The 24,401-nt window shown below is 40.6% G+C and overlaps 1 protein-coding gene across 2 annotated transcripts in view; it reads right to left on the minus strand.

The window, feature by feature from the left end:
- Window positions 1-735: 735 nt before the first annotated feature.
- The window catches only part of arhgap10 (Rho GTPase activating protein 10), a 215,826-nt gene continuing 192,160 nt past the window's right edge, over window positions 736-24,401 (minus strand). For both annotated transcript variants that reach the window (XM_073042922.1, XM_073042921.1), the window contains 3 exons: window positions 11,891-11,995; window positions 3,439-3,530; window positions 736-2,851 (listed from right to left, as the gene is read on the minus strand). In XM_073042922.1, coding sequence (XP_072899023.1) covers window positions 2,763-2,851; window positions 3,439-3,530; window positions 11,891-11,995 — 286 coding nt within the window. In that variant the 3' untranslated portion in view covers window positions 736-2,762. The remainder of the gene's footprint in view (window positions 2,852-3,438; window positions 3,531-11,890; window positions 11,996-24,401) is intronic.

The following is a 24,401-nucleotide window of genomic DNA, read 5'->3' on the forward strand; positions in this document are numbered from 1 at the left end:
TGGATGTCCCTCTATTCTGAGGCTGTGCTTTCTGGTCCTAGATTCCTGACTACAGGAAACACCCTCTCCATATCCATTCAATCTAGGCCTTTCAATATTCAATAAGTTTCAATAAGATTCCACCCTCATTCTTCTAAATTCCATGACTCAGAGGTGCCTACAACATCATACCTGCCAACCTCTAACTGCACTACAAGATCTACCTCATTCCGTATATAGCTTGCATTCAAATACAACACACTCAGTCCTGTATTCATCACCCATTACAATTTGGCCCCATTAGCTTTAACTCATCCCACTGACTGCAATTTTGCCCTATCATCTACCTGTCCTTTCTCACAGACTCACTACACACTGCATCTAGTTGTATACCAACTGCCCCATCTTTAACACCATCCCTCTGATTCCCATACCTGTGCCAAATTAGTTTAAATCTTCCCAACAGCTCTAGCAAACCTGCCACAAGGATATTAGTCCCCTTTGGGTTCTGGTGTAACCCATCCTTCTTTGTACAGGTTATAACCTTCCCCAGAAGAGAGCCCAATGATACAGAAATCTGAAACCCTGCTTCTTGCATCAATACTTAAGCCACATATTCATCCACTAAATCATTGTATACTTACCCTTACTAGCATGTGAAACAGGCAGCAACTTTTCAGCCCAGTGCAGTAATGCACATCAAAGGGAATTTGAAATAGTAGATAAAGTTGTTGAATCCACATTTGGGACCCTGTATATCTAACAATCAGGAAACTCCACAGACTTGGATATGTCCATTGCGCCTTGGTTATGAAATGTTGAGCATAAGATTTCAAAGTGTCCATTATCACAGCCCAGTACAGAATGCCATGCTCATCAATCTGGACAAAAATGCAGAAAACCTTTCTAAACATCGCCTCTCACTATATACAGTAAATAACCCTATTTCTATGATTAAGCCGTTGCTTTCTCTGCCTAATACCTCTTCTGTGTCGACTTTAGGCAATTTGACAGATGCATAATTAGAATAAGTTACTTATCTATATTAAAAGAGCAGTATAGACCTCAAATGTTTCTCAAGTTAGATTTAGTGCTGCATTTACACCATTCTATTTGCAGCACTTGGTTGCTCCTCTGCAAGGAATAGCACGTTCAATATAGAATCTTTCATCTCTTTTGGTTCCTTTCCACACGTTGCTTCATCTGGTTCAATGGCAATAAATAAATCTGCTCTTCAATTTCACTCCCACTTTAATCTGAATTGTTTGGATATACTCTTAAAAATATACTGTATCTAGTCCCTGCTGAAATTGGTTGTCCGGTTTTTCCAGTTTTTCTATCCCTTCCTGTATTTGCCATTACAATAATTTAGCCTGGTGCAAAGGGGTAACGGATGAATTTAAAAAGACGTTCCTTTTTGTCCCCTTATTCTTTCCTCTCACTGCTACATTTTGAAGTGAATCTCCTTCACAGAGCTGAAATGATGACTGTTCTTTTCTGAAGAAGATGATAGGTGTACCTTATTCCAGCACGACCCACGTGTGCTTCCAGAAAGGAATATCATCTGGAATAGGGATCCTGTTTCATTAACATTTTATTAACTCACAGACACTGAGTACCTCAAAACTTTCCATGACTAAAATCTACCAACAAATTGCTAGCATTTTATACAATGAAAAGGTTGTTCAACAGTTCAAATGAAAGACACTTAAGAAATGATAATGCTTGAATTTGAAAGATTTGCAAATGTTTCACAATATGAAAAAAAGTTTCAGATATAATTCCCATCAACTGGAAAATATCCATTGAAAAACAATAATCTGAAATAACAAAAGCATTTCACGGAACACCTAGTAAAATGTTATGGATTATATAAACATAAGTAATAAAATCTCAAAACTTCTATAGGCAGTGATTTTTATTTTCCCTTGTCATTACAGGATATTCCAGATTAAATTTTAAATCTTTAGGTCTATGACAAGGCTGACCATTCATCCACATAACTATTAAAGCTGGAACAATCCTCAAGTATAACAATGTCTTAATATAGTTCACATTTTTCTCAAGTTAAAATTAACAGAAATATACAAACATGGAATTTTAAATTGCTTGTTATAATTTGAATGGAATTGTTCCATTAATAAAAACTCACGATAAATTCACTAACATCTTGTAAAAATGCTGTCAGCAGATCTGATGGTTTTCAATTATCTATCTAATTACTTAAAATGTTTCACAAATATACAACGTCAAAAATATGTTACAATAACATTTTCACTGTTTCTTAAAATTGAAACATCCCGATGTTAGACGTGGTCTACAATGCAAAATCCAAAGTGCATCAAAATAACTCCCCTTCTTCCTCACCCATTTTTACTGCAATTTCTCTTTTATTTATATGCATAAAGCATAACGAAAATATATGTAGAATTGAACTGTGATGCAAAATAGATATTAGAACTTCAGGCACAAAGATATCACCTGCTGTTTGTAAATTACAAAACTATCTTCGAATGTTGCCCCCCAGCTCCTGAATCCTATGATTAAAAAGTCTATAATTAAAGTAGCATGCCAAAGTAACAGTAACACTTCAGCCTATATTTTAATTTAAAAATACAATTTTTACAGATGCTGCAGGTTAGGTACGTTAATACGCAAATCAGCATTTGTCTTTGTTCCAAATTTAAGATGCAAGGTTTGGAACTACAGTAGGACCAGTATTGTCAAGTGATTGGCCATGGATACCATGAAAAGCATTTCTTACAAAGTTCAAAGGCTCAGTGCTACAGGAATTCAACATAATTTTGAGGAATGAGTCCTGTTTTGCCATTGAGGGTTCCTTCCAACCAGCCGGGTTCCCGTGAAGTGTGAACTAGGAAATAAACAAACACACACAAAACAATATAGTTTACATAACAAGTGCATGCCTTTTGTTTCAAGAAACAGCCAGATCTATACACAAAACATATAATTGCAGCTTTTAGCTTGTGAATGCAGCAGTTAAGGTCCTGCAGTGGGGAACAACAGATAGCGACAACAATGCCACTGAACAACTGGGAGACTTCTGTGTAGAAAGTATGTGATTAGTCCATGTCCTAAACAGCCCATACGTGAAAATGATGCCCAGAGTTCAATCATGAACAGATTATCAAAACTGAATATTTGGGGTTTTTTCCTTTACAAATAGTAGGAAAGAGAGGGATGTATTCACCACATTAATTTACAATTGTTATGAATTCTTGAACATTAAGAAGGGAATTATGGTCAGACAACATGAACTACATAAATCTATATCCCAGTAGGTGTATGCTAAAGGTGCAGGCAACTCAATAGCATTTGAGATGGGCTTAACTCCTACTGTATGAAGGATGTTTCACCAAGAAAATATATATATATTTTAAGTTAAGAAATGTAATTGTGCTTTACAAGACACAAAGCAAGGTATCAGGTTACACTCACCATTTTCAAATATTGCGCCCACTTTGAAGGATAACTCAGAGACATGCTCAGCTTTGCAAGAATAGACAGCCTTGGCTTTACGGTTTGAAACCCTAAAAACAAAGTAAATCGGATCATCAGTGTGCTGCAGAGAATTCCAGTACAATAACTTTGTCAATGATTGGATGACCAATGACCATAAAAAAGCAAACATGACCAGTGTAGAACCAGGGTATGAAAGAAGAAATAAGGTAGAGCATTTTCTAAACTAGTTATGAAAATGAATTCTGACAATGCTAGCTAGAATTATGTAACTGATCTAATTTTCAGCACCAAATACAGCACAAGGATTTACTGAAGATGTTAAAATCTGGAGCACAAAGTGAGCAGCTGGAGGAACTCAACAGTTCAAGCAGCATACATGGAGGGAAACGTATCAGGTCAAGACTCTTTATCTACAATGTCAGCAAGCTTCCTTCCCTTAATACTCATTCAATGTTTGTGCATAATACAAGACTAATAATTAGGTTCAAGAAATGCACTTCCTTATTAAGGTATTAGTTAAAAAAACTAAAAACTAAATGCTAGAAGCACTCAACGGGCCACACAGTAACCGCGATGATCCTAGCTCCATGTAGAATACCTAAAGAAATGCCACGGATGACATGAAGAAACCCTTCTCCCACATCTTCAAACTAATGAAGTGACACCACTGACACTGAAGTAAATCCTAGACAAACAACTGTACACACAGTAAATCAGCACGACTTTGTAACACTTCCGGTAAGCTGGCAGTGCACTCGAACATAATAGCAGCAACAGGTTCAATCAAAAGTGTACTTGTTTGTCTTGAATGTCTTTTTTCTTTATGAACATCAAATACTGCAGGACTTCCTCATCAGCGAGTGATATAACTAAACTTACTGCGTACCACTGTTATGCATCATGGCGTGATGCGCGATCTAAGAAAAGGTGAGAGTGATTGCCTCGACGTTTTTATAGGGATTGCAAAACCCTGTCAGGCATCGGTAACATAGAGCATGGCAAGTCTGATGCATTGGCTGATTGATGAGACCGACAGCGGGGGAGCTATGTTAGACCTTAAGTCAAAGGAGCAGAAGTCGGCCATTCAGCCCATCAAGTCTGCTCCACCATTTCATCATGAGCTGATCCAATCTCCCCTTTAGTCCCATTCCCCCGCCTTCTCACCATAACCTTTGATGCCCTGACTACTCAGATACTTATCAATCTCTGCCTTTAATACACCCAATGACTTGGCCTCCACTGCCGCCCGTGGCAACAAATTCCATAGATTCACCACCCTCTGGCTAAAAATTTTTTTTCACATCTCTGCTCTGAATGGGCGCCCTGCAATCCTCAAGTCATGTCCTCTCGTACTAGACTCCCCCACCACGGGAAACAACTTTGCCACATCCACTCTGTCCATGCCTTTCAACATTCAAAATGTTCCTATGAGGTCCCCCCCATTCTTCTAAACTCCAAGGAGTACAGTCCAAGAGCGGTCAAATGTTCCTCATATGTTAACCCTCTCATTCCTGGAATCATTCTAGTGAATCTTCTCTGAACCCTCTCCAATGTCAGCACATCCTTTTTTAAATAAGGAGCCCAAAACTGTACACAGTATTCCAAGTGAGGTCTTACCAGTGCCTTATAGAGCCTCAACATCACATCCCTGCTCCTATACTCTATTCCTCTAGAAATGAATGCCAACATTGCATTCGCCTTCTTCACCACCGACTCAACCTGGAGATTAACCTTAAGGGTATCCTGCACAAGGACTCCCAAGTCCCATTGCATCTCAGGACTTTGAATTCTCTCCCCATTTAAATAATAGTCTGCCCGTCTATTTCTTCTACCAAAGTGCATGACCGTACACTTTCTGACATTGTAATTAATTTGCCACTTCTTTGCCCATTCCCCCAATCTATCCAAGTCTCTCCGCAGACTCTGTTTCCTGAGCACTACCAGCCCCTCCACCTATCTTTGTATCATCAGCAAACTTAGCCACAAAGCCATCTATTCCAAAATCCAAATTGTTGATATACAATGTAAAAAGAAGCGGCCCCAACACAGACCCCTGTGGAACACCACTGGTAACCGGCAGCCAACCAGAATGGGAACCCTTTATTCCCACTCTCTGTTTCCTGCCAATCAGCCAACGCTCTATCCACATATGTAACTTTCCCTTAATTCCATGGGCTCCTATCTTGTTCAGCAGCCTCATGTGCGGCACCTTGTCAAAGGCCTTCTGAAAATCCAAATACACAACATCCACTGCATCTTCCTTGTCTAGCCTACTTGTAGTTTCCTCAAAAAATTGCACTAGGTTTGTCAGGCAGGATTTTCCTTTAAGGAAACCATGCTGAGTTCTGCCTATCTTGTCATATGCCATCAGGTACTCTGTAACCTCATCCTTGACAATTGACTCCAACAACTTCCCAACCACCCATGTCAAGCTAACAGGTCTATATTTTCCTTTTTGCTTCCTTGCCCCCTTCTTAAATAGCAGAGTGACATTTGCCATCTTCCAGTCCTCCGGAACCAGGCCAGAATCTATCGACTTTTGAAAGATCATTGCTAATGCCTCTGTAATCTCCACTGTTAGCTCCTTCAGGACACGAGGGTGCATTCCATCTGGTCCAGGAGATTTATCTACCCTTAGACTATTCAGCTTCCTGAGTACTTTCTCTGTCGTAATTGTGAGTGCGCATATTTCTCTTCCCTGACACCCTTGAATGTCCGGTATTTTCCTGATGTCTTCCTCAATGAAGACTGATGCAAAATATTCGTTCAGTTCCTCCGCCATCTCCTTATCTCCCATTACAATTTCTCCAGCATCATTTTCTATCGGTCCTATATCTACTCTCACCTGTCTTTTACTCTTTATATACTTGAAAAAGCTTTTAGTATCCTCTTTGATATTATTTGCTAGTTTCCTTTCATAGTTCATCTTTTCCCTCTCAATGACCTTCTTAGTTTCCTTTTGTAAGCTCTTAAATACTTCCCAATCCTCTGTCTTCCCATTAATTTTTGCTTCCTTGTATCCCCTCTGCTTTGCTTTTACTTCGGCTTTGACTTCTCTTGTCAGCCACGGTTGCATCATTTTTCCATTCAAAAATTTCTTCTTTGGAATATATCCGTCTTGCACCTTCCTCACTTCTTGCATAAACTCCAGCCACAGCTGCTCTGCCGTCCTTCCCGCTAGTGTCCCTTTCCAGTCAACCTTGGCCAGTTCCTCTCTCATGCCACTGTAATTTCCCTTACTCCACTGAAATATCGGCACATTAGATTTTGGCTTCTCTTTCTCAAATTTCACAGTGAGCTCAATCATGTTGTGATCACTGCCTCCTAAGGGTTCTTTCACTTCCATCTCTCTAATCACCTCTGGTTCATTACACAATACCCAGTCCAGTACAGCCGATCCCCTAGTGGGTTCAACAACAAGCTGTTCTAAAAAGCCATCTTGTAGACATTCTACAAATTCTCTCTCTTGAGATCCAATGCTGACCTGCTTTTCCCAATCCACTCGTATGTTAAAATCCCCTACAATTATCATAACACTGCCCTTCTGGCAAGCCTTTTCTATTTCCTGTTGTAATTTGTAGTCCACATCACTGCAGTTGTTTGGAGGCCTGTAGATAACTGCCATCAGGGTCCTTTTACCCCTGCGATTTCTTAGCTCAACCCATAAAGATTCTGTACCTTCCGATCCTATGTCAACTCTTTCTAATGATTTAATATCATTTCTTACCATTAAAGCCACGCCCCCCCCCCCCCCTCACCTACCTGCCTATCCTTCCGATACACCGTGTATCCTTGGACGTTCAGCTCCCAGAGACATGCATCCTTTAGCCACGTCTCAGTGATGGCCACAATATTATACCTGCCAATCTGTAACTGTACAAGATCATCCACCTTATTCCTTATGTTGTGTGCATTTAAGTATAACACCTTAAGTCCAGTATTTGGTACTTTTTGCATTGATTGCACTGCAACTTTATTGCACTGAAACTCATCCCAATGGCTACAAATTTGCTCCATCACCTGCTTGTCCTTCCTGACATCCTTACTGCTCACTACCTTAGATCTATTTCTGTTTTCCCTGTCCTCCGCTCCATCATTCCGGTTCCCATCCCCCCGCCAAATTAGTTTAAACCCTCTCTAACAGCTCCATTAAACCTTCCCACCAGGATATTGGTCACCCTAGGATTCAAGTGTAACCCGTCCTTTTTGTACAGGTCACACCTGCCCCAAAAGAGGTCCCAATGATCCAGAAACTTGAATCCCTGCCCCCTGCTCCAATCCCTCAGCCACGCATTTATCCTCCACCTCATTCCATTCCTACTCTCACTGTCGTGTGGCACAGGCAGTAATCCCGAGATTACTACCTTTGTAGTCCTTCTTCTCAACTGCCTTCCTAAATCCCTATATTCTCCTTTCAGGACCCCTTCCCCTTTTCCTACCTATGTCATTGGTACCTATATGTACCACGACCTCTGCCTCCTCACCCTCCCACTTCAGGATATCTTGGACACGATCAGAAACATCCCAGACCATGGCACTAGGGAGGCAAACTACCATCCAGGCCTCCTGACTGCATCCACAGAATTGCCTATCTAACCCCTTAACTATCGAGTCCCCTATTACTACTGCCTTCCTCTTCCTTTCCCTACCCTTCTGAGCTACAGGGCCGGACTCTGTGCCAGAGGCACGGCCACTGTTGCTTCCCCCAGGTAGGCTGTCTCCCCCCGCCCTACCCCCCCAACAGTTCTCAAACAGGAGTACTTACTGTCAAGGGGTACAGCCACTGGGGTACTCTCTAGTACCTGACTCTTCCCCTTCCCCCTCCTAACCGTGACCCACCTGTCTGCCTCCCATGGCCCCGGTGTGACCACCTGCCTGTAACTCCTCTCTATCAACTCCTCACTCTCCCTGACCAGATGAAGGTCATCGAGCTGCAGCTCCAGTTCCCTAACTCGGTCCCTTAGCTCGTCGCACCTGGTGCAGATGTGGACTTCCGGGAGGCTAGGAGACTCCAGGACCTCCCACATTCGACACCGAGAACAAGCTGCCCTCACATTCATACTTCCCCTTTCCTCAAATAACAGGAAAAACTGAAACCTAAACCTACCTTGCCTCGCCCACTTCCGCCTAAGCCCATTGAGCCCAAGCCCTTAAGCCTTCACTCTGCTCCCGGCTCACTCCGCTGCCCACAAACAACACCTGCGCAGTCCCGCCTCTCTTAACTCCAGTGAGAATAAGAAAAAGTCAAAAAGGCTCCCACCGCACTCCCGTTCTGATCCTCCAACTTCCTTCGCCTCGGTTGTGGCAAAGACTAGGCCTGGGCCACGGGGTTGCCTGTTGTATTCACCCAGGGGAGGAGATGCCGAGGCGGTGAGGGAGAGTCCTCTGTGGGAGGGCTGAAATCTGTTCTAGGTTGCAGCTGGCCCCTCCTCTAGGGTGCTGCACTCCAGTGTTCGTTTGGTAGAAGAACACCCAAGATCTTAAGGCACAAACTAACGGAGATGGGAGTAGACTCTCACATGGTGGATTGGATAGTGGACTACTTGACAGATAGACCTCAGTATGTGCGGATGGGAGACTGTAGGTCTGACATGGTGGTCAGCAGCACAGGAGCGCCGCAGGGAACCGTACTCTCTCCGGTCCTGTTCACCCTGTACACATCAGACTTCCAATATAACTCGGAGTCCTGCCATGTGCAGAAGTTCGCTGATGACACGGCCATAGTGGGGTGTGTCAGGAATGGACAGGAGGAGGAGTATAGGAAACTGATACAGGACTTTGTGATATGGTGCAACTCAAACTACCTGCGTCTCAATATCACCAAGACCAAGGAGATGGTGGTGGACTTTAGGAGATCTAGGCCTCATATGGAGCCAGTGATCATTAATGGAGAATGTGTGGAGCAGGTTAAGACCTACAAGTATCTGGGAGTACAGTTAGACGAGAAGCTAGACTGGACTGCCAACACAGATGCCTTGTGCAGGAAGGCACAGAGTCGACTGTACTTCCTTAGAAGGTTGGCGTCATTCAATGTCTGTAGTGAGATGCTGAAGATGTTCTATAGGTCAGTTGTGGAGAGCGCCCTCTTCTTTGTGGTGGCGTGTTGGGGAGGAAGCATTAAGAAGAGGGACGCCTCACGTCTTAATAAGCTGGTAAGGAAGGCGGGCTCTGTCGTGGGCAAAGTACTGGAGAGTTTAACATCGGTAGCTGAGCGAAGGGCACTGAGTAGGCTACGGTCAATTATGGAAAACTCTGAACATCCTCTACATAGCACCATCCAGAGACAGAGAAGCAGTTTCAGCGACAGGTTACTATCGATGCAATGCTCCTCAGACAGGATGAAGAGGTCAATACTCCCCAATGCCATTAGGCTTTACAATTCAACCGCCAGGACTTAAGAACTTTTTAAAAGCTATTATTAATGCTTTTTGAGATAGTGATTTAGATGCATATCATATTTTTTACTGAGTTAAGTATTGTATGTAATTAGTTTTGATACAACAAGTGTATGGGACATTGGAAAAAAAAGTTGAATTTCCCCATGGGGATGAATAAAGTATCTATCTATCTATCTATCTATCTAACAAACTGGACACTCAGGGACTTGGGCTACTGTTTTTCTTTGTGACTGTATGTTTTTCTGAAATTGTAACCATATGTACTATTTGTGCTCTGTGCAGTGGGTCATGTATTTCGTATCTTGGCCCCAGAGGAACTCTTTTGTTTTGGCTGTATTCAACCATACATGAATGATAATTAAACTATCAAATCATATACACATCAATTAAAATAAAAGCTGAGTGGCAAATGCATACCTCAGACCTTTGGTTTTGCTGTCTCCAGGTTTGAGCAGGACAAGTTGTACATGATTCTGCACTGTTTCAAAATTATTTCAATGATGGTGCCTTTCCCGCACTAAGATGCCAAGCTCTCAAGAACTCATAGCATGATACACAAAAGATCTTTCAGACATTCAGCAGTGTTCTTTTCCAATTCGGTTCAAAATGCTGGGCCACAGATTATTTTTTTCCTTTGACAGTTCTAAAAACATCAAAGTACACCCTATCCTCGTTATATGCGTCTTCAGACAATGCGGATTCAGTTATGCGAGGAACCTATTTCTACCAACATCTAAAACTCACAGTTATGCGAGGAGTCCTGCCTTCCCACCAATACAAGTCATGTGCACGCGCCTCACAGTCTCACTCCCGCCAGTCTCGCATTGGTTTTGGCAAGGTGTGGATGTGCGATCTTGTGCTCTTAAACTTTTGAGTTTTTACCTATGGTGCAGTGATTTTGTGCTTGAAATATTTAACTATGCCTCCTAAGTGTCTGATGTCATGTCCTGGGCCATCAGCTGAGTGGCAGAGAACCGCTTTAACACTTGAAAAAAAGTTGGAAATTTTAAACAGCGTGGCATCAAGTGAAGGTAACACAGCTCTGGGACGCTACTGCCGGGAACAGAATCTTGCCTTTAAAGTTCTTTTGTTACTTGACAATGCGTCAGCCCATCCTAAAAATTTGGACAGCATTCATCCTAACATAACAGTGCGTCTCCTGCCGCCTAACACAACATCGCTGATTCAACCACTCGACCGAGGTGTGATCCACATTTAAGGCGTATTTTTTTTTACAGCAAACTATTTCTCAGATGCTGCAAGCAACAGACAATTTTGAAAATCCCGGGAGGTTACCAACGGTGAGGGAATGGTGGAAGTCGAAACACTTGGCACAAATGGCGATGGACATGGACCCAAGTTTAGAATGGAGTCAGCATCTCAGTCGTTCCCTGCCGTCAACCCTTCTTCCCTACAAGCAAATTTATGCTGAAAAACAAAATGCTGCCAAGCAAACAACCCTCACCACTTTCTTCAAACCGTGTCATCTCCTGCTGCCGGCCATTCTGTGAGTCTTCCTTCACCCCTTGCTGTGCTTGATGATCCTGACAACCCACAACCGTCCACCTTATCCATGTAAAGCTGCCCGACACCACAACAACCACTCATCTCCCAGAGCGAACACACCTGCCACTGTTGGTGAGTACTATACACCCTAGTATGTTAACTTTCTATGATTTATTACATTGCACATTACCTTAAATTGATGACATATAATACGAATGTGCCTTGTGGTACTGCTTTTGTGTTGTATTGGTATGAAAATGTGAATAAATTACAGATTAAACATATTTAGGAAGCCCTCTAGAATGCATCCCTATTTTCTCCATTCAAATAATTATTCACATTATGCGTCGACTGCAAAGAAAGTATCCCCCGCATATAACGAGGATAGGGTGTATTAAGAGTAAACCTGAATCTCTGGGCTTGATCAGTTGAACTTGCCCATTATCTAAATGACAGGAAGGATAAATAAACAACCTTTTCGCCCACAGCTGACCACTAACACAAACCAAAAGTGGTTTCCATACCCATTCAGAGATTCTTCACTTGTGGGAGTCATGGTTGGAGACTGGGAAGATGATGATTGTGTTGTTGAGGAGACATTGAACCAGGAAACCATTGGTGTAGATGAGCTGGTGAAACAAAACAAAGCATTTGCATATGAACATGGTCACACAAATAGAAAGTGCATAGTTAAAATTGATGTTAATTTCAACTTACTAGCATTTAGTAACTATAAAATCAGATCAGTTGTAACACACTAGATAAAATATTGTAAATAAGCTTGTTAGTAAAACTGATCTTTGGAATTAAAGACACTACATGTGTTAAATTGGCTCAGGAACATCGCCACTGTGAATGACTGTTTTTCAGGTAGAGGCCAATGACCAACGAAGTTTCCCTTTTGGCAGATGCTTACTACCTACTGCGGTGCATAGTAATGTCATGAACCTGGGTATACGAGACCAAGGAGCTGATTATTGTCTTCAGGAGCAGGAAACTGGAGATCCGTGAGCCAGTGCTCATCAGGGGATCAGATGTGGAGAGGGTCAGCAACTTTAAATCCCTCGGTATCATTTCAGAGGACCTGTTCTGAGCCCAGCACATAAGTGCAATTACAAACAAAAGCTTGTTAGTGACTCTGTTTCCTCAGGAGTTTGCAAAGATTTGGCATGACATCTATAACTTAGACAAACTTCTATAGCTGTGTAGTGAAGAGTATATTGACTGGCTGCATCACAGCCTGGTGTGGAAATGCCAATTCCTTTGAAAGGATATGGCCCAGTCCATCACAGGAAAACAGCACCCATTATCAGGGACCCCCACCACCTAGGTTATGCTTTCTTTTCCCTGCTACCATCAAGCTGGCGGTACCAGAACCTCAGGACCCACACCACCAGATTCAGGAACAGTTATTACCCCTCAACCATTAGGGTCCTGATCCAGAGGGGATAATTTCACTCTACTTGACTTGCTGCATCACTGAACTGTTCCTCCAATCTACAGACTCTTCATCTCATATTCTCACTATTTATTGTTAATTTATTTATAGTAATGATAACTATTATTATTTCTTTTTCTTTTCTTTCCTTTTGTGTTTGCACAGTCTGTCTATCCTGTTGGTGCAGTCTTTCATTGATTCTATTACGGATATTGAATTTATTGAGTATGCCTGCAAGAAAATTAAACTTGGGGGTTGTATGTAGTGACATAAAAGCACTTTCATAATAAAATTTGCTTTGAACAGAGACATGAGAAATAAAATTTAATGCAAAGTAAAGAGGTGGTATATTTTTAATAGATGGAACAAAAGGCAATATATTCTAAAGGGGTACAAAAACAGAGACAGACTGTTGTATGTATCAAATCTGTGATGATGCCAAAGATAAGAAAGCTTTTAAAAACATCAACAACACTAAATTCTGGGTTTTATAAATAGATGCATAGGAACTTTACATCAAGAAGGCTTTACTGAAATTTGTGCAAGTCACTGACCATGTCACACTTAAGTATTGCATTCAATTGTGGACACCTAACTTCAAGGAAATAAAGGTCCTAGAAAGGGCGAAGGAAAGTGGTTCCAGAGATTAACCATTTCTATGTCGATACACTAAAAAAGAACGGTACAAGACTGTGTTTCATAGAAACAGAAAACCTACAACACAATACAGGCCCTTCAGCCCACAAAGTTGTGCCGAACATGTCCCTACCTTAGAAATTACTAAGCTTACCTACAGCCCTCTATTTTACTAAGCTCTATGTACCTATCTAAAACTCTCTTAAAAGACACTATTGTATCCGCCTCCACCACCGATGCTGGCAGCCCATTCCATGCACTCACTACTCTCGGAGTAAAAAACTTACCCCTGACATCTCCTCACCTTGTTACAGTACAACTCCAGCAACAATAAATATAGAATTGAGACAGGTTTTTTTTAAATAAACAAATAAACATTTATTTAACTCTGCTCAACAAAAATGAAAAATAAACAAACGATTAACTTAACCAGAAGTTAACTACTATACAGCAACTTGAACAGTTCTTAAAGCGATAAATGTGAACACAGTTCTTAAATGCGAAAGTCCAAATGATTTATACAGTCAATTAGGAGAGACTTTCCTGAAGTAACGAATGCCTCGACGACGTGACGTTTCTGCTGATCCCAGCCGAAATTTGCCTAGTCCAAAAGGCTCATGATGAAGGAAATAAAAATGGCTTAAAGGAACTGACCTTTTCCTTGGTGAATAACACTGCCCCAACCCTTTCTGCTCTTACAGGCAAGGGTTATCTTGGATGCAAGTTACTATTTCCTGGACGAAGATCCAACAAGATCGACTGTGTATTAAACCGCTGACGACACCAACTTTACTCGATCCTTTGGGTTTCCGTACTTTGATAAATTCTTCACTTTCCAACTGAATTGCAAAGGTAGATCAAACCAAAACTGGCAGCGTTTGGTGAAACTGCCAGCAATAACCTTTGAGACTTAAGATAGAAAGTAAAACCCCATTTTAAAACAAAACTGCGTCATGAAACTAAATACGCAGCATAACGGAGTAACTGATGACTTAAACGACGTTTCAACACAAAAACTCCTGCGTCACAGCAGGCTTTCCCCGTTTTATACCTGTTGGGACAAGCTGTCACATGACCTCACACTGGTGGGAAAATTACATCATGTAACCTCACACTGGCGGGAAAATACATCACCCCACCATCACAAGACCATTACATCATGCTCACCAGATACTCAATTACATCATGGTCATAAGACAGTCACAAGATACTCACAAGGGATGTAACAACCTTAAACCTGTGTCCTCTTGTGGCAACCTTTTCAGCCCTGGTAAAAAGCCTCTGACTATCCACACAATCAATGCCTCTTATCATCTTATACACCTCTATCAGGTCACCTCTCATCCTCTGTCGTTCCAAGGAGAAAAGGCCAAGTTCACTCAACCTATTTTCATAAAGCATGCTCCCCAATCCAGGAAACAGCCTTGTAAATCTCCTCTGCACCTTTTCTATGGCTTCCACATCCTTCCTGTAGTGAGGCGACCAGAACTGAGCACAGTACTCCAAGTGGGGTCTGACCAGGGTCTTATATAGCTGCAGTATTACCTCTCGGTTCCTAAAGTCAATTCCACGATTGATGAAGGCCAATGCACCATATGCCTTCTTAACCATAGAGTCAACCTGCGCAGCTGCTTTGAGTGTCCTATGGACTCAGCCCCCAAGATCCTCTGATCTTCCACACTGCCAAGAGTCTTACCATTAATACTATATTCTGCCATCATATTTGACCTACCAAAATGAACCACTTCACACTTACCTGGGTTGAACTCCATCTGCCACTTCTCAGCCCAATTTTGCATCCTATCAATGTCCTGCTGTAACCTCTGACAGCCCTCCACACTACCCACACCTCCAATCTTTGTGTCATCAGCAAACTTACTAACCCATCCCTCCACTTCCTCATTCAGGTCATTTATAAAAATCACGAAGAGTAAGGGTCCCAGAACAGATCCCAGAGGCACTTCACTGGTGACCGACCTCCACACAGAATACGACCCGTCTACAACCATTCTTTGCCTTCTGTGGCAAGCCAGTTCTGGATCCACAAAGCAATGTCTCCTTGGATCTCATGCCTCCTTACTTTCCCAATAAGCCTTGCATGGGTTTCAAGATAACTATACAGTAAATCTCATGCAACAGTCAAACTATTTCCTAAAAGCAGAGAAATTTGACAGAAAATTTGATAGAAACATTCAGAATCACAAAGAGAATCAAGAGAAATATTTTACACTGCCAGCTGGATCAAGAACCAAGACAATTACTTGAGGGTAATTGGCAAAAGATCAGAAGACAACATGTGGAAAACCTTCATCTAATTAAATGAAAAGCTATAATTTGAAAAGTAGCTCCTGAAATGGTGAAAGTAACTTGAATCATTGTTTTTGGAATTGGATAAGAATGAAAAAGGAATATTTTGTAGAGCAGTGGAATGGAATTTGCAGATGGCTTTTCCCAAAAGGTGGCAAGGGTGCCAGAAGCCTCCTTTTGTTCTGTTACAATTTAATGATTCTCAATATTTATAATTATCTTAAAAATTGTGGTTACTTTTAACATTTATAAATATTTAAAATTCACATTAATTCTTCATTTAAAAATCTGCACAATATCTAATTTTTTTAATTGCTTGCATTTTTAATAGTTTTTAAATATTGTTGAATGCCCTGTGTTCCTAATCAACAATACTAGCCCCTTGGATATGTGCTGCACGTGCAACATGAATAGTGAAAGCAAGCAACAGGTCCCACTCAGGAAAACATGGGACGAAACACAAATCCATTTACCACTTCATATGTCTGTTGCCAGTTTACTTCTACATCAGTTTGTCAATAAAAGAGTTTTTGTGCCAACTTTCACAGTGACCATTTACATAGTCTACTGTTCTAGAGAGCTGGGAAACAACCCAACTAACAGCAGTGTTACAGATTCCAATGGCTATAATTGGTGTCTATTTTGAATGTTAGTTCTCTAATCTGACAAGTAATTAATAATCAGCTAATTGTATTTGGCAGTTTTATAGCTAATAACACTCTCCATTCAGTCGCTTTGGTTTCACTTTTAAAAAAACCTTCTGTTCAGTTTTTGCCACCAAAACACAACCTTTGGCCAAATATTCCTTCCAAATCTAGAGAGTTCTCAAGCCTGAGGGTTCCAACTATTTGAACTAATGCTTTGTTTCAAGAGAGAGTGGGGTACTTTTGTGACATTTATGGATATATATACTGTACCATGAATCAGAATCAGGCTTATTATCACTGACAAATATTGTGAAGTTTGTTGTTTTGCAGCAGCACAGTACAATGCATAAAAAGGTTATAGCAAGTTAGGTTAAGAAATATTAAAAAAAGTAGTGGAAGAAGAGTAAATCGTGAGGTAATGTTCCTAAAATGTTGAGTTGAGGTACATTTATGACACAGGGGCACATTCAGTTGATCAAATCCCAACCAACTTGGAGACCAGTGCCGCCCAATTCCCGTTACTTCTGCACAGCCATGCAAGTCATTCTTTATCAAATTCCTCTAATTCCCGCCTGAAGGCACTGCCTGCTTCCATCACCCTATGCACAGTGAATTTCAGGTTGTACTTACTCTGATCTGGACAATTCCTGACCACTATAATGTTTTTCTCCATATCCCCCCTTCAATCTTTGCCCAAATAACTACTGTTATGCTATTGGCCTTAAATTATTCACTAATGGGAAAAGCTTCTATTTACCTTCATGCTGTTTATCCCTATCAAATCTTCTCACTCGTCTTTGCACTGAGGTGAATAATCACAGATTCTCCAGTTTAAACTTGTGGCTGGAACTGTTCTGGTAAATATTTTCTGTACCCTTCTCTAGGTCTTTCACATCCTTCCTAAAGTAGCCGGAATCAGACACTGTACTCAGGTTCTGGTTTGCCCAGTGTTTTACACAGATGCAACACAACTTCCCAGCCTTTCTCCCCATGTGCCAGACTTTCACCTACATCAGTACCACTTAACATGCGTTATTACTTTCAAGAATTTGTACATATGTAAATTTGAGTCCCTCTACCTCTTCAAAACTACACCATTTAGTCTGGAAAGGCTCTCCTTAAACTTTCCGACGAAGTGTCTCTCTTCACAATTCTATGTATTAAGTTTCATCGACCAATTATATGACCATTCTGTTACTACTGTCCACACCATCTTCTTCATATCTTAGTTTTGTTACAAGAGTTACCTTTGGTGTATTACCCTGCTCAGCCATATGTCCATCACTTATATACACATTAACATATTAATAAACATTCCCATCAATAACAGGCAGCGTGTCATCACTTGGGAAGCACTGAAGTTCACTCTCGAACAATGTGGAAAACAAAAACCACTGCTCTGTGCCTTGCTTCTATAAGCCAATTTTATATTCATGTTTTAGGTCATTTTGCAGCACATAAAATTTTAAATGCAAACTATAATTGTATACCCCTTGGCTGGAATTCACATCAATTCACTTAATGCTTTCTTTCCCAAAGCTGATCATGAATGGGACTGTAGTTGCAGAGAAATGTTTGATCTCCATCAATTAGAGGGAATGTTTGATGTCAGTCTACAGAAGAGTACAAGGCACAAATTGGGGAGTCACAGTGGTGTAGCTGTAGCTTAGTGCTATTACAGCTCAGACAGAGTTCAGAGTTCAACCCCAGCATCCTCTGTAAGAAGTCTGCATGTTCTTCCTGTGTGCAAGTGGGTTCCCTCCCACAGTTAAAAGACATGCCAGTTAGTAGGTTAATTGGCCATTGTATATTATCCTGTAATTAGGCTCGGGTTAAACAGGTGGGTTGCTGTGTATTGCGGCTTATTGTGCTGGAAGGGCCTGCTCTGCACTCTACCTCTAAATAAATAAATTTGTGTTTGCTTAATGTCTTTCGAAAGACATTCAACATTGCAGACATCAAGTCCTAGTCAAACAATTACAGAATTTATTAACTTCCAGACAAGACCTGATCCTTGTTTTCCATCAGCCCAGCTGGCTGCAGCCAAAGTCCTGATGACAACTGTCCTAGTTGCACCAAATTTTCAACCCATCTTTAACCAAGTATACAAAATTGTGAGGGGTCTGGATCGGTGAATCTATGCAGGGTTTTCCCTTCATGTTGGGTGAGACTAGAACCCAACATGAAGGTCATAAGTTTAGTGTGAAAGGTAAAGTGCAATCTGAGGGGCAAGTTCTTTTGTTAGAAGCTCGTGCAAGTGTAGAACCAGTTGCCAGTGGAAATGGTACAGGTGAGTTCAAACGTAATACTTAAGAGAAGTTTGGTAGCTACATGGATGAGACAGGTATGGAGGGCCATGGTCTGAGTGCAAGTTGATAAGACTGGCAGAAGACCAGGCCAGCATGGACTAGATAGGCCAAAGAGCCTGTTCCTGTGCTCCATGACTCAACAACTAAATGACATGCTAACTTTAAGGCCTCATCTTTGCTAACCAGCTTTTTATTTTGGATGGTTTAAAGACCTTTTGACAATCCACATAGTCAACAACTGGTACAATATACAGTGGCATGCAAATGTTTGGGCACACCGGTCAAAATTTCTGTTACTGTGAATAGTTAAGTGAGTAGAAGATGAGCTGATCTCCAAAAGTCATAAAGTTGAAGATGAAACCTTCTTTTCAACATTTTAAGCAAGATTAGTGTATTATTTTTGTTTGTACAATTTTAGAGTGGAAAAAAAGGAAAGGAGCACCATGCAGAAGTTTGGGCACCCCAAGAGATTTGAGCTCTCAGATAACTTTTACCAAGGTCTCAGAACTTAATTAGCTTGTTAGGGCTGTGGCTTGTTCATAGTCATCGTTAGGAAAGGTCAGGTGATGCAAATTTCAAAGCTTTATAAATACCCTGACTCCTCAAACCTTGTCCCAACAATCAGCAGCCATGGGCTCCTCTAAGCAGCTGCCTAGCACTCTGAAAATTAAATAAATTAAATTTAAATAAATTTAATTAATTATTCAAATTATAATAAATCCACAAATCCTCCACAAAGCAGGAGAAAGCTATAAGAAGATAGCAAAGCGTTTTCAGGTAGCCATTTCCTCAATTCATAATTAAATTAAGAAAATGGCAGTTAACAGGAACGGTGGAGGTCAAGTTGAGGTCTGGAAGACCAAGAAAACCTTCTGAGAGAACTGCTCGTAGGATTGCTAGAAAGGCAAAACAAAACCCCCATTTTACTGCAAAAGACCTTCAGGAAGATTTAGCAAGACTCTGGAGTGGTGGTGCACTGTTCTATTGTGCAAACTCACCTGCACAAATATGACCTTCATGGAAGAGTTATCAGAAGAAAACCTTTCCTGCGTCCTCACCATAAAATTCAGAGTCAGGAGTTTGCAAAAGATCATCTAAACTAGCCTGATGCATTTTGGAAACAAGTTAAAATAGAACTTTTTGGCTGCAATGACCAAAGGTATGTTTGGAGAAAAAAGGGTGCAGAATTACATGAAAAGAAATCCTCTCCAACTGTTAAGCACGGGGGTGGATCGATCATGCTTTGGGCTTGTGTTGCAGCCAGTGGCATGGGGAACATTTCACTGGTAGAGGGAAGAATGAATTCAATTAAATACCAGCAAATTCTGGAAGCAAACATTATACCGTCTGTAAAAAAGCTGAAGATGAAAAGAGGATGGCTTCTACAACAGGATACTGATCCTAAACACACCTCAAAATCCACAATGGACTACCTCAAGAGGCACACGCTGAAGGTTTTGCCATGGCCCTCACAGTCCCCTGACCTAAACATCATCGAAAATCTGTGGATAGACCTCAAAAGAGCAGTGCATGCAAGATGGCCCAAGAATCTCACAGAACTAGAAGCCTTTTGCAAGGAAGAATGAGCGAAAATCCCTCAAACAAGAATTGAAAGACTGTTAGCTGGCTACAGAAAGTGTTTACAAGCTGTGATACTTGCCAAAGGGGATGTTACTAAGTACTGACCATGCAGGGTGCCCAAACTTTTGCTTTAGGCCCTTTTCCTTTTTTTGTTATTTTGAAACTGTAAAAGATAGAAATAAAAAAGTAATCTTGCTTAAAATATTAAAGAAATGTGTTATCTTTAACTTTAAGCCTTTTACTGCCAGGTCATCTTTTACTCTCTTAGTTATTCACAGTAACAGAAATTTTGACCAGGGGTGCCCAAACTCTTGCATGCCACTGCATTTTCTTCATTAAATATCTGGGTTCATCATGAAAACAGTTCAGTCTGGTTAGTCAAATACAGTTTGCCTTTAGCAAACTGCCTTACTAATAAGGTCTGCCTTAATAATTCAAAGTACCTACCCGTTTTCTGTGTTTCTACGACCTTCCCCTCTACAGAGATTAAACTGACTGGCCTGTAATTGTCTGGCAAATCCTAATATTTGCTATTTTCCAGCTCTCTAGCACCATTCCTATACTGTTGAGGGAATTGCAAGGTTTTTCATACGCATAATTCCTCTATTGTATTACAATATGCTGAAGAACAGAATATTGTAATAACAATAGGGAAATAAGCGGCATGAATAATTGCCAATTTATTTTAAACCCTCCAACACCCCACTTTGCAGGATAATTGGTCCAAGTATTGTTAAGATGCAAGCCATTCATCTTGAACAGGCACTCCTGTCTCAAAACTGATTCCAAATGCCCCAGGATTCTGCAACTCTCTCTCTGAATTTAATCTTTAGTCAAACGTAAATCTGAGTGTTCTTAATTCTTAGCAACACACAAGACACAATAATCAAGAAATTACTATCTTTTTAAACTTCCTGCTTAGCACCTGAACCTCTAATGCCAAGAGCTCAACACATTCCCTCATGTTACTGATTCCAACATGAACCACAATTTCTGGCTCATCATCTTCATTCTCTAAATCTTCTACATCCTTTCTGATGACCTTCAAAACAGTACTAGACAAGCAACATATTACACAATACTCCGTTTGGCTAAAGAAATCGTCAAATAATGCCTGGTAATAAGCAATAGATACTTGGTTTCTCTCTTCCACCATTTTGAAATGAAAGGAGAACAATACCAGTCTTCCAATTCTCTGGTATAATTCCCTTGCTTGACAACATTGCAGGAGTGTAATCAGACCATCTTTGTTTGATTATTTTTAAATAGACTGGGAAATACTTCAATTTTTTTTCAAGTATTTGTTTTCAATTATGTTAACCTCTTAATGCTTCCCTTCTGCTCTTTTGATCCCATTCAATGTTCTTCACCTATGCTTCTTGACTACAACATCAGTGTCATCCCCCATTTATGTGAGGACTGACACAAATTATTCAATAAGAACTCTACCCACATTTTGCCTCTATACATAGGATATCAGCTTGGCCTCTAATAGGCCTAACTCTTCTTTCTTATCCTCTTGATCATTAAGTATTTATAATGCATTTTTTAAAAAAAATTTGCTAACACTCCTGATGAAGGGTTTCGGCCCGAAACATCGTCACTACCTCCTCCCATAGATGCTGTCTGGCCTGCTGAGTTCTGCCAGCATTTTGTGTTTTTATTTATTTGCTAACATTTTATGTTTTCCCAATTTCCTTTTCAATTTCACTCCTGTTGTTTCTATCCTCTTCCAGACTCTTTGCATCTGATAATTTTTTCCATTCTAGCCTTATCCTTTATTTCCATCACCTTTTCCTTTATTTCTAACTGGAAAGTCACTTTCTACCTAGTCCTGTCAATAATGCACCAACCTCACGTGCACACGCAGCAACAGATTTGATTCACATGGCCGTTGTTCAATTCCCACCGCTGTCTGTAAGGAGTTTGTACAATCTCCCTGTGGGATTTCTCTTGGTGTCCCGGTTTCCTGCACACCACATTCTACAGAAAAATGCAGAATTCTCATTGCTTTCCATTCAGAAATGATTAAGTGTAAAAATTTTGTACGATAAACCTTTATAAATGCTCCACAACATTGTTAAATAATCGATCATAGTTTTTCAACGTGGCTTAAGATCATGAAGCACATGCTTAGATATTCTGATCCGGTACAAAATCGATCCAGTGGCACAGTAATGTAGTGGCTAGCACAACGCTTTACAGAACCAGTAACCTGGACCCGGGTTCAATTCCTGCTGCTGCCTGCCAGGAGTTTGTAAGTTCTCCCTGTGATTATGTGGGTTTCCTCTGGGTGCCCTGGTTTCCTCCCACTGTCCAAAGACATACTGATTGGTAGGTTAATTGATCATTGTAAATTAGGGGTATTGTTGGGCAATGTGGTTGAAGGGCCAGAAGGACTTATTCCACACTGTATCTCAATCAATCAGTAAACAAATCAATCAATAACTAACTAACCGGTGAAAGTCTGAAACTATACTACTTATGTGCTTTCTCATCCTTCATGTGTTCTTCAATTAGAAACATACTAGTTCTTAACAAATGACACCAATATAACATAATTGCATGTCTGGGCATTTTACAGAAATTCTGTACACTCATCATATAAAGACATCCATTTGGTATCTTCCTGCAACCACATCAAAAAGCCACGCAAAGACAAATTTTACAAAATCAGCACTTTTGACAGAATTATTCTTTAAGTCAGAACTTGTTTAAACAAGAACCACCAAACAACTACAGTCATTAAAGAATTAACTTGAGCAATTTGAAAAACGTCCTGTTTATGGTATCAAATTTAGTTTACTTCTGGCTCATTCTACTAAAATTGTCATTAATGTGATTTCAGGCATTAACAGTGACTGAGAAAGTTACACTGGTGAATTTATCACAATCGAAGATAGCTGGAAGAGAAGCCTAAATCATTGGACATCCACCTTTTAATTCACACACATTTGTATTATTCACATCTAAAGGAAAGAGGTAATAATGTCAAATCACCTTCTGTCAGTGCAACATTTTAAGACATAGTCAAGTATTTCAGTGGTTTCAGATGAGGTAGCAGGCACTTCTGAAAATGCCTTATGAATTAGGTGTATATACATTTTCAATGGAAAGAAAAGGCAAATAAACAATAGGTGCAAGAGTAGGCCATTCGGCCCTTCGAGCCAGCACTGCCATTCAATGTGATCATGGCTGATCATCCACAATCAGTAACCCGTTCCTGCCTTCTCCCCATATCCCTTGACTCCGCTATCTTTAAGAGCTCTATCTACCTCTTTCTTGAAAGCATCCAGAGAATTGGCCTCCACTGCCTTCTGAGGCAGAGCATTCCATAGATCCACAACTCTCTGGGTGAAAAAGTTTTTCCTCAACTCCATTCTAAATGACCTACCCCTTATTCTTAAACTTATTCTTAATCTAACTAAAGCTGCAGATAAACTCTCCTGAACACAATGGCATTCACTTACATGTCTTCAGCGACAGAAACTGCACAGGAGGTCACATAAGCTGTTGGCCATGATCCCTGTGCCAGCGCTATCCATTAGTCCCACGTACATTCTATTAGGCATATTCAAAAGGTATTGCCTCAAGAAGGCAACATCCATTATTAAGGACACTCACCATCCAGGGCCTGCCCTCTTATTATTACCATCAGGAAGGAGGTGCAGGAGCCTGAAGGCACACATTCAATACTTGAGGAACAGCACCTTCGTCTCCACCATCAGATTTCTGAACAGTCCATGAGCCCAAGAACACAACCTCATTGTTTTGCTCTCCGCTTGCATTATTTATTTTTGATATTTCTTATTGTAACTTATAACCATTATGCATTGAATTGTACTGCTACTACAAAACAACAAATTTAATGACACAAGTCACTAATAGTAAACTTGATTCTGATTTCACTGCTCCCCAAACTCCTGCAAATTTTTGATTTCATGTATTTATCCAAATGCCTTCTAAATATTGTTGAATCTGCTTCCACCATATTAGCAACCCATTTCGGATTTTAACAATTCACTGTGAAAACAAAATTGTCCAATTTCACTCTGATTTTTGTCCCAATGACTTTAAACATATAACAGCTTTACTGGAGTTGCTATCAAAATACCTT

The sequence above is a fragment of the Hemitrygon akajei genome, chromosome 4 (assembly GCF_048418815.1).
Source record: "Hemitrygon akajei chromosome 4, sHemAka1.3, whole genome shotgun sequence".
In the NCBI taxonomy this organism is placed as follows: domain Eukaryota; kingdom Metazoa; phylum Chordata; class Chondrichthyes; order Myliobatiformes; family Dasyatidae; genus Hemitrygon; species Hemitrygon akajei.